General features: G+C 49.0%; 1 protein-coding gene and 1 long non-coding RNA gene across 8 annotated transcripts in view; both read right to left on the bottom strand.

The window, feature by feature from the left end:
* Window positions 1-262: 262 nt before the first annotated feature.
* On the bottom strand, window positions 263-6,031 carry LOC124037462. Of its 2 annotated transcripts, XR_006839194.1 has the most exons (4): window positions 4,151-6,031; window positions 2,630-2,733; window positions 1,872-1,935; window positions 1,545-1,598 (listed from the first exon to the last, which is right to left on the bottom strand). It is a non-coding gene; the product is annotated as an uncharacterized LOC124037462 (long non-coding RNA). The 2 variants fall into 2 exon arrangements; XR_006839193.1 differs by lacking the exons at window positions 1,545-1,598; window positions 1,872-1,935 and adding an exon at window positions 263-665 and having other exon boundaries at window positions 4,151-6,030.
* Window positions 6,032-6,197: 166 nt separating this feature from the next.
* The window catches only part of zmp:0000001167 (protein phosphatase 1 regulatory subunit 12A), a 76,686-nt gene continuing 71,438 nt past the window's right edge, over window positions 6,198-11,445 (bottom strand). For all 6 annotated transcript variants that reach the window (XM_046352193.1, XM_046352192.1, XM_046352194.1 and 3 more), the window contains one exon: window positions 6,198-6,398. In XM_046352193.1, coding sequence (XP_046208149.1) covers window positions 6,312-6,398 — 87 coding nt within the window. In that variant the 3' untranslated portion in view covers window positions 6,198-6,311. The remainder of the gene's footprint in view (window positions 6,399-11,445) is intronic.

Raw genomic sequence — 11,445 nt, 5'->3', positions numbered from 1 at the left:
CAGTAACAGACGGGCCAGAGGAATACACACGTTCAACAGCAACAGACAGGCCAGAGGAATACACACGTTAAATACACACGCACCAACATGATGAAGAAGACTACATGGGATTCATTTCTCAACACGATTATTATAAATATGACTTATTTATTACACATGTATAATATAATATAATATAATATAATATACATCATACAACAATGTGGCTCCCTGGCAAAGCGGGAGAGATTGACATCAGACAAATGGAAAAATACGAAAATAATATATTTTATCATATTTTATTATGGTAATAATAACAATAATAATAATAATAAACAATGCATTGCATATTAGGCTTTTACAGAACAGCAAGTCTATAATATTGTGCAATGACCTTTGACCCCCAGCTCTACGGTGATACAACTCTCCTCCCGCTATCCCTTCCCTTCCCTACTTCCCAATAGAAACCTAAGGAGGGAGTTCAGCACGGGGCCCAACACAATCTGTCCTTTTTATCAGTGTGCACTTGTTCACTTTCTTTCTTGGGTATAAAAGCAAATTCATGGTGGAACTCGCTCTAGTCTAGTCCATACCTCCACCTATCCTCTAGTCTAGTCCATACCTCCACCTATCCTCTAGTCTAGTCCATACCTCCACCTATCCTCTAGTCTAGTCCATACCTCCACCTATCCTCTAGTCCATACCTCCACCTATCCTCTAGTCTAGTCCATACCTCCACCTATCCTCTAGTCTAGTCCATACCTCCACCTATCCTCTAGTCTAGTCCATACCTCCACCTATCCTCTAGTCTAGTCCATACCTCCACCTATCCTCTAGTCTAGTCCATACCTCCACCTATCCTCTAGTCTAGTCCATACCTCCACCTATCCTCTAGTCTAGTCCATACCTCCACCTATCCTCTAGTCTAGTCCATACCTCCACCTATCCTCTAGTCTAGTCCTCTAGTCTACCTCCACCTATCCTCTAGTCTAGTCCATACCTCCACCTATCCTCCACCTATCCTCTAGTCCCATACCTCCACCTATCCTCTAGTCTAGTCCATACCTCCACCTATCCTCTAGTCTAGTCCATACCTCCACCTATCCTCTAGTCTAGTCCTACCTCCACCTCCTCCTATATCCTCTAGTCTAGTCCATACCTCCACCTATCCTCTAGTCCATACCTCCACCTATCCTCTAGTCTAGTCCATACCTCCACCTATCCTCTAGTCTAGTCCATACCTCCACCTATCCTCTAGTCCATAGCTCCACCTATCCTCTAGTCCATACCTCCACCTATCCTCTAGTCTAGTCCATACCTCCACCTATCCTCTAGTCCATGCCTCCACCTATCCTCTAGTCTAGTCCATACCTCCACCTATCCTCTAGTGCCCATCCTCCACCTATCCTCTAGTCCATACTAGTCCATCCACCTCCACCTATCCTCTAGTCTAGTCATACCTCCACCTATCCTCTAGTCTAGTCCATACCTCCACCTATCCTCTAGTCCACCTATCCTCTAGTCTAGTCCATACCTCCACCTATCCTAGTCCTCTCCAGTCTAGTCCTCCACCTATCCTCTAGTCTAGTCCATACCTCCACCTATCCTCTAGTCTATACCTCCACCTATCCTCTAGTCCATACCTCCACCTATCCTCTAGTCTAGTCCATACCTCCTATCCTAGTCCATACTCCACCTATCCTACCTCCACCTATCCTCTAGTCTAGTCCATGCCTCCACCTATCCTCTAGTCTAGTCTAGTCCACCTATCCTCTCCATACCCACCTATCCTCTAGTCCTAGTCCATCCTCCACCTATCCTCTAGTCCATACCTCCATATCCTCCACCTATCCTCTAGTCCATACCTCCACCTATCCTAGTCTAGTCCATACCTCCACCTATCCTCTAGTCTAGTCCATACCTCCACCTATCCTCTAGTCTAGTCCATGCCTCCACCTATCCTCTCTAGTCTCCACCTATCCAGTCTAGTCCATCCACCTATCCTCTAGTCCCATACCTCCACCTATCCTCTAGTCTAGTCCATACCTATCCTCTATCTAGTCCTCCACCTATCCTCTAGTCTAGTCCATGCCTCCACCTATCCTCTAGTCTAGTCCATACCTCCACCTATCCTCTAGTCCATATACCTCCACCTATCCTCTAGTCCATACCTCCACCTATCCTCTCTAGTCCATACCTCCACCTATCCTCTAGTACCTCCACCTATCCTCCATACCTCCACCTATCCTCTAGTCCATGCCTCCACCTATCCTCTAGTCCATGCCTCCACCTATCCTCTAGTCCATGCCTCCACCTATCCTCTAGTCCATGCCTCCACCTATCCTCTAGTCTAGTCCATACCTCCACCTATCCTCTAGTCCATGCCTCCACCTATCCTCTAGTCCATACCTCCACCTATCCTCTAGTCTAGTCCATGCCTCCACCTATCCTCTAGTCCATACCTATCCTCTAGTCCATGCCTCCACCTATCCTCTAGTCTAGTCCATGCCTCCACCTATCCTCTAGTCTAGTCCATGCCTCCACCTATCCTCTAGTCTAGTCCATGCCTCCACCTATCCTCTAGTCTAGTCCATACCTCCACCTATCCTCTAGTCCATGCCTCCACCTATCCTCTAGTCCATGCCTCCACCTATCCTCTAGTCTAGTCCATGCCTCCACCTATCCTCTAGTAGTCCATGCCTCCACCTATCCTCTAGTCCATGCCTCCACCTATCCTCTAGTCCATGCCTCCACCTATCCTCTAGTCCCATGCCTCCACCTATCCTCTCCACCTAGTCCATCCATGCCTCCACCTATCCTCTCTAGTCCATGCCTCCACCTATCCTAGTCCTCTATCCTCTAGTCCATGCCTCCACCTATCCTCTAGTCCATCCATGCCTCCACCTATCCTCTAGTCCATGCCTCCACCTATCCTCTAGTCCATGCCTCCACCTCCATGCCTCCACCTATCCTCTAGTCCATGCCTCCACCTATCCTCTAGTCCATGCCTCCACCTATCCTCTAGTCCATGCCTCCACCTATCCTCTAGTCCATGCCTCCACCTATCCTCTAGTCCATGCCTCCACCTACCTATCCACCTATCTCTAGTCCATGCCTCCACCTATCCTCTAGTCCATGCCTCCACCTATCCTCCATGCCTCCACCTATCCTCATGCCTCCACCTATCCTCTAGTCCATGCCTCCACCTATCCTCTAGTCCATGCCTCCACCTATCCTCTAGTCCATGCCTCCACCTATCCTCTAGTCCATGCCTCCACCTATCCTCTAGTCCATGCCTCCACCTATCCTCTAGTCCATGCCTCCATATCCTCTAGTCCATGCCTCCACCCTATCCTCCTCCACCTATCCTCTAGTCCATGCCTCCACCTATCCTCTAGTCCATGCCTCCACCTATCCTCTAGTCCATGCCTCCACCTATCCTCTAGTCCATGCCTCCACCTATCCTCTAGTCCATGCCTCCACCTATCCTCTAGTCCATGCCTCCACCTATCCTCTAGTCCATGCCTCCACCTATCCTCTAGTCCATGCCTCCACCTATCCTCTAGTCCATCCACCTATCCTCCACCTATCCTCTAGTCCATGCCTCCACCTATCCTCTAGTCCATGCCTCCACCTATCCTCTAGTCCATGCCTCCACCTATCCTCTAGTCCATGCCTCCACCTATCCTCTAGTCCATGCCTCCACCTCTAGTCCATCCTCTATCCTCTAGTCCATGCCTCCATCCTCTATCCATGCCTCTAGTCCATGCCTCCACCTATCCTCTAGTCCATGCCTCCACCTATCCTCTAGTCCATGCCTCCACCTATCCTCTAGTCCATGCCTCCACCTATCCTCTAGTCCATGCCTCCACCTATCCTCTAGTCCATGCCTCCACCTATCCTCTAGTCCATGCCTCCACCTATCCTCTAGTCCATGCCTCAGTCCATGCCTCCACCTATCCTCTATCCATGCCTCCACCTATCCTCTAGTCCATGCCTCCACCTATCCTCTAGTCCATGCCTCCACCTATCCTCTAGTCCATGCCTCCACCTATCCTCTAGTCCATGCCTCCACCTATCCTCTAGTCCATGCCTCCACCTATCCTCTAGTCCATGCCTCCACCTATCCTCTAGTCCATGCCTCCACCTATCCTCTAGTCCATGCCTCCACCTATCCTCTAGTCCATGCCTCCACCTATCCTCTAGTCCATGCCTCCACCTATCCTCTAGTCTAGTCAATACCTCCACCTATCCAATGCTTTTACATTTGTGAAGGAGTGCACAAGTGCACACTTCAGGAGAAAGGACAGATTATTGGGATTGCAGATTTGTGGATGAGGGGAGCTGTTTTGTATAGTATGAATCAGGACGGATCTGTGATCGCTTAGTCTGGCCTGGCACAGATCTGTGATCGCTTAGCTTGGCCTGGCGCAGATCTGTGATCGCTTAGCTTGGCCTGGCGCAGATCTGTGATCGCTTAGCTTGGCCTGGCACAGATCTGAGATCGCTTAGCTTGGCCTTGAGCAGATCTGTGATCACTTAGTTTGGCCTGGCTGGTGGTGATTAAAGTGCTGTGGTCAACAGACCGCTCTGTCTGTGGTCATTTAAATGAGCATGGAGTGGGTCTGTGTGGCCCAAATGGCACCCTATTCCCTATGTAGTGCACTAATTTTAACCAGGGCCTATAGCACCCTATTCCCCATCTAGTGCACTTCTTTTAACTAGGGCCTATAGCACCCTATTCCCTTTCTAGAGCACTACATTTAACCAGGGCCCTGATGTAGTGCACTACTTAAATGATAGGGTTTCATTTGGGACGCAGTATCTGTGGGTCACTAAACAAAACACTAGTGAGGGGAAGAGTGGATCTCTGGTGGGTTCAGAACACTATAGTGTTTGAGGGGGAAGAGTGGATCTCTGGTGGGTTCAGAACACTATAGTGTTTTGATGGGAAGAGTGGATCAGAACACTATAGTGTTTTGAGGGGAAGAGTGGATCTCTGGTGGGTTCAAAACCAATGGCACTACCAGATTAAGAGACTCATGGAGTGGAATGACTACCAGATTAAGAGACTCATGGAGTGGAATGACACTACCAGATTAAGAGACTCATGGAGTGGAATGACACTACCAGATTAAGAGACTCATGGAGTGGAATGACACTACCAGATTAAGAGACTCATGGAGTGGAATGACTACCAGAATTAGAGACTCATGGAGTGGAATGACTACCAGATTAAGAGACTCATGGAGTGGAATGACTACCAGATTAAGAGACTCATGGAGTGGAATGACTACCAGATTAAGAGACTCATGGAGTGGAATGACTACCAGATTAAGAGACTCATGGAGTGGAATGACACAGTCAGATTTGAGTGTGAGATGTGGATCCAGGGTCTGGACGGAGTCGATGTGAAAGCCTCTATAAGGAGTGTATTTGTGGGGTAGGATAGTTTTGAGTGGGAGGGACTGAGATCCGTAGTTAGTACAATAGCAGAGTGGGTTGGTGGAAAAAGGTGGTGTGTGAATGTGGTGGTCACAAAACAAAATAAATTACTGAGTGGGAAAGCTAAGGGACCAAGATGCCTTGGACTGGTGCAATGTGTGTGGATGGCACCCGGAGAAGGAATGTGTGTGCTCATATTAGTACTTCCCCCTTGTGCACATTGTCTATATTCTCCGTTTTTTTTTTTTTTTTTTTTTTTTTTACATCACAATCCCATGGGCATTTGGCTGTTGTCACGCCTCTTTGCTACTATGCGAGCCGTCGTCATGACCACAGTTGTCACGGCTACCTGCCATGGATACGGTCCTGTCTTCAAAGTGGGCATTAGACACACACACACACACAACGACAAGCCACAGCGATTGGTCAGGACTAAGGAAGAAGAGGCGTCACAATCAAGTCAAGATATGGTGTTGTTTAGAGTACCACATTCCCATACGTCTTCTCTGTTTTTGTTTCTTGTATACCCCCCCCCCCCCCTCTCTCTGTCTTTCATTCTTTGGCACTGGTAGGAATGTGAGGTGGGAGGGAGGGAGGCAGGGAGGGAGGGAGGGACGGAGGGAGGGATGGGAGGGATGGATGGACGGAGGGAGGGATGGGAGGGATGGACGGACGGAGGGAGGGATGGGAAGGAGGGAGGGAAGGAGGGAGGGAAGGAAGGAGGGAGGGAAGGAGGGAGGGAAGGAGGGAGGGGTGGATGGACGGAGGGAGGGAGGGAAGGAGGGGTGGATGGACGGAGGGAGGGGTGGATGGACGGAGGGAGGGGTGGATGGACGGAGGGAGGGAGGGAGTGGGCTTCCCTGTTGTGTCTCTCTCGTTCTCTCCGTCTATTTGGAGAGTTTACTGATGACCCTGATGAGCGCTCCGTTCTCGTCTTTCAGCCTCTGGTTGTCAGCTCTCAGGTCACCGAGCACCTAGAGGAACAACATGGGTTATTGGGTTGAAAACTGACTTTGAATATATCCCAAATGGCACCCTGTTCCCTATATAGTGCACTACTATTAACCAGGGTCCAAAAGTAGCGCACTACAGTTGTGGCCAAAAGTTTTGAAAATGGCACAAACATTAATTTCCACAAAGTTTGCTGCTTCAGTGTCTTTAGATATTTTTGTCAGATGTTACTATGGAATACTGAAGTATAATTACAAGCATTTCATAAGTGTCATGGGCTTTTATTGACAATTACATGAAGTTGATGCAAAGAGTCAATATTTGCAGTGTTGACCCTTCTTTTTCAAAACCTCTGCAATCTGCCCTGGCATGCTGTCAATTAACTTCTGAACCACATCCTGACTGATGGCAGTTTATTCTTGCATAATCAATGCTTGGAGTTTGTCAGAATTTGTGGGTTTTGTTTGTGCACCTGCCTCTTGAGGATTGACCACAAGTTCTCAATGGGATTAAGGTCTGGGGAGTTTCCTGGCCATGGACCCAAAATATTGATGTTTTGCTCCCAGAGCCACTTAGTTATCACTTTTGCCTTTTGGAAAGGTGCTCCATCATGCTGGAAAAGGCATTGTTCATCACCAAACTGTTCCTGGATGGTTGGGAAAAGTTGCTCTCGGAGGATGTGTTGGTACCATTCTTTATTCATGGCTGTGTTCTTAGGCAAAATTGTGAAGGAGTCCACTCCCTTAGCTGAGAAGCAACTCCACACATGAATGGTCTCAGGATGCTTTACTGTTGGCATGACACAGGACTGATGGTAGCGCTCACCTTGTCTTCTCCGGACAAGCTTTTTTCCCCGTATGCCCCAAACAATCAGAAAGGGGATTCATCAGAGAAAATGTCTTTACCCCAGTCCTCAGCAGTCCAATCCCTTTACCTTTTACAGAATATCAGTCTGTCCCTGATGTTTTTCCTGGAGATAAGTGGCTTCTTTGCTGCCCTTCTTGGCACCAGGCCATCCTCCAAAAGTCTTTGCCTCACTGTGCGTGCAGATGCACTGACACCTGCCTGCTACCATTCCTGAGCAAGCTCTGTACTGGTGGTGCCCCGATCCCGCAGCTGAATCAACCTTAGGAGACGGTCCTGGCGCTTGCTGGACTTTCTTGGGCACCTTGAAGCATTCTTCACAACAATTGAACCGCTCTCCTTGAAGTTCTTGATGATCCGATAAATGGTTGATTTAGGTGCAATCTTACTGGCAGCAATATCCTTGCCTGTGAAGCCCTTTTTATGCAAAGCAATGATGATGACATGTTTCCTGGCAAGTAACCATGGTTGACAGAGGAAGAACAATGATTCCAAGCATCACCCTCCTTCTGAAGCTTCCAGTCTGTTATTCAAACTCAATCAGCATGACAGAGTGATCTCCAGCCTTGTCCTCGTCAACACTCACACCTGTGTTAACAAGAGAATCACTGAGATGATGTCAGCTGGTTCTTTTGTAGCAGGGCTGAAATGCAGTGGAAATGTTTTTTTGGGGGGGAATCAGTTAGTTTACATGGCTAAGAGGGACTTGCAATTAACTGCAATTCATCTGATCACTCTTCATAACAGTATATGCAAATTGCCATCATACAAACTGAGGCAGCAGACTTTGTGGAAATGTATAATTGGTGTCATTCTCAAAACTTATGGCCCACGACTGTATATTGTACTGTTTGGATTGATGAAAATCGACATGGATACAATTATCGTGTGAAGAAAGACAATCCAATAATACTATAATCAGATGGATCCTGGTTTCATTTTCATGCAGCTTAGTTTGGTTACCACCTACTTCAGCTCAGGTCTGTCTGCAACAGAAACGGAGTTAAGTGAACGCGGCAAAAGGTGGCAGGAAGTATTAGATGTGATCTCTACACCCATTGGATAGCAGTACCAGTGATCTCTACAACCATTGGATAGCAGTACCAGTGATCTCTACACCCATTGGATAGCAGTACCAGTGATCTCCTCACCCATTGGATAGGAGTACCAGTGATCTCTACACCCATTGGATAGCAATACCAGTGATCTCTACACCCATTGGATAGCAGTACCAGTGATCTCTACACCCATTGGATAGCAGTACCAGTGATCTCTACACCCATTGGATAGCAGTACCAGTGATCTCCTCACCCATTGGATAGGAGTACCAGTGATCTCTACACCCATTGGATAGCAGTACCAGTGATCTCTACACCCATTGGATAGCAGTACCAGTGATCTCCACACCCATTGGATAGCAGTACCAGTGATCTCCACACCCATTGGATAGCAGTACCAGTGATCTCCACACCCATTGGATAGCAGTACCAGTGATCTCTACACCCATTGGATAGCAATACCAGTGATCTCTACACCCATTGGATAGCAGTACCAGTGATCTCTACACCCATTGGATAGCAGTACCAGTGATCTCCACGCCTGTATTCACAAAGTGTCTCAGTAGTAGTAGTGCTGATCAAATTGTCATTACATTTATTGTTTACATTTGATTTAACGAATGAATAGGAGGGAGGGCCTGATCCTAGATCAGCACTCTTGTCTAAGATTTTTTTGGGCTGTGCACCAAATGCACACTATTCCCTATTTAGTGCACTACCGTTGGTCAGGGCCCATAGGTAGACCCAGAGGGAGGCCCATAGGGCCCATAGGTAGACCCAGAGGGAGACCCATAGGGCCCATATGTAGACCTAGAGGGAGGCCCAGAGGTAGACCCAGAGGTAGACCCAGAGGGAGATCCAGAGGGAGATCCAGAGGGAGACCCAGAGGGCCCAAAGGTAGACCCAGAGGGAGACCCAGAGGGCCCATATGTAGACCTAGAGGGCAGCCCATAGGGCCCATAGGTAGACCCAGAGGGAGGCCCATAGGGCCCATAGGTAGACCCAGAGGGAGACCCATAGGGCCCATATGTAGACCTAGAGGGAGGCCCGTAGGGCCCATAGGTAGACCCAGAGGGAGGCCCAGAGGTAGACCCAGAGGGAGATCCAGAGGGAGATCCAGAGGGCCCAAAGGTAGACCCAGAGGTAGACCCAGAGGGAGACCCATAGAGCCCATATGTAGACCTAGAAGGAGGCCCATAGGGCCCATAGGTAGACCCAGAGGGAGGCCCAGAGGGTGACCCAGAGGGAGGCCCAGAGGGTGACCCAGAGGGAGGCCCATAAGGCCCATAGGGAGACACATAGGGAGACCCATAAGGCCCATAGGGAGACACATAGGGAGACCCATAAGGCCAATAGGGAGACACATAGGGAGACCCATAAGGCCCATAGGGAGACACATAGGGAGACCCATAAGGCCCATAGGGAGACCCATAAGGCCCATAAGGAGGCCCATAGAGACCCATAGAGAGACCCATAAGGCCCCTATGGAGGCCCATAGAGAGACCCATAAGGCCCGTAGAGAGACCCAGAGGGAGAGACCCATAAAGCCCATAGGGAGGCCCATAGAGAGACCCATAAGGCCCAGAGGGAGACCCATAAGGCCCATAGGGAGGCCCATAGAGAGACCCATAAGGCCCATAGTGAGGCCCATAGAGAGACCCATAAGGCCCATAGGGAGGCCCATAGAGAGACCCATAAGGCCCAGAGGGAGACCCATTGGGAGACCCAGAGGGAGAGACCCATAAAGCCCATAAGGAGACGCAGAGGGCCCATAGGGAGACCCAGAGGGCCCTGATCAAAATTAGTGCACTAAACAGGGAATAGGGTGCCATTTGGGATGCACATATTGTGAATATGAGCCCTGATAAATAAGTACCCTGTCCTGAGAACATGTCTTGGTGCAAAGTCAGAGGATGATCAAGTGGTGACTATATACAAGACTGGTCTCCTCTGGAACACAGCTGTACAGAGCAGCAAGCCTCCCCTCCCTGGCCCAGTCTAATGTCTTAGGGTGCATCCCAAAACGGCACCATATTCCTTATGTAGTGCCCTACTTTTGACAATGGCCCATAGAGCTCTGGTCTAAAGTAGTGCCCTATATAGGGGAATAGGGTGCCATTTGGATGGCAGAGTCAGTGTACCACTTACTGCCACAACACTGGTGATTTGCAGCACAAGCTGTGAAAGAAGCAGCAAGCTGTGATGGGGCAGAGAGTCTGTGTGGAGTATAACCTGGGTTCAACCAGAGAGTCTGTGTGGAGTATAACCTGGGTTCAACCAGAGAGTCTGTGTGGAGTATAACCTGGGTTCAACCAGAGAGTCTGTGTGGAGTATAACCTGGATTCAACCAGAGAGTCTGTGTGGAGTATAACCTGGGTTCAACCAGAGAGTCTGTGTGGAGTATAACCTGGGTTCAACCAGAGAGTCTGTGTGGAGTATAACCTGGATTCAACCAGAGAGTCTGTGTGGAGTATAACCTGGGTTCAACCAGAGAGTCTGTGTGGAGTATAACCTGGGTTCAACCAGAGAGTCTGTGTGGAGTATAACCTGGGTTCAACCAGAGAGTCTGTGTGGAGTATAACCTGGGTTCAACCAGAGAGTCTGTGTGGAGTATAACCTGGGTTCAACCAGAGAGTCTGTGTGGAGTATAACCTGGGTTCAACCAGAGAGTCTGTGTGGAGTATAACCTGGGTTCAACCAGAGAGTCTGTGTGGAGTATAACCTGGGTTCAACCAGAGAGTCTGTGTGGAGTATAACCTGGGTTCAACCAGAGAGTCTGTGTGGAGTATAACCTGGGTTCAACCAGAGAGTCTGTGTGAGTATAACCTGGGTTCAACCAGAGAGTCTGTGTGTGAGTATAACCTGGGTTCAACCAGAGAGTCTGTGTGGAGTATAACCTGGGTTCAACCAGAGAGTCTGTGTGGAGTATAACCTGGGTTCAACCAGAGAGTCTGTGTGGAGTATAACCTGGGTTCAACCGGAGAGTCTGTGTGGAGTATAACCTGGGTTCAGCCAGAGAGACTGTGTGGAGTAAGGACTTTCAGCATTTGCTTTAGCCTGCCTGGAGAGCCAGGTGACCGGGGTTTGGGCCCAGTTAACGTATTTGAAAGATTTCGTATACTGTTTGAACCCAGGTGTGATCATGTTC

Source organism: Oncorhynchus gorbuscha, linkage group LG06, assembly GCF_021184085.1.
Source record: "Oncorhynchus gorbuscha isolate QuinsamMale2020 ecotype Even-year linkage group LG06, OgorEven_v1.0, whole genome shotgun sequence".
NCBI classification, from domain to species: domain Eukaryota; kingdom Metazoa; phylum Chordata; class Actinopteri; order Salmoniformes; family Salmonidae; genus Oncorhynchus; species Oncorhynchus gorbuscha.
The sequence above is the reverse complement of the archived record's forward strand: the minus strand, read 5'-3'. Positions and strand labels throughout refer to the sequence as shown.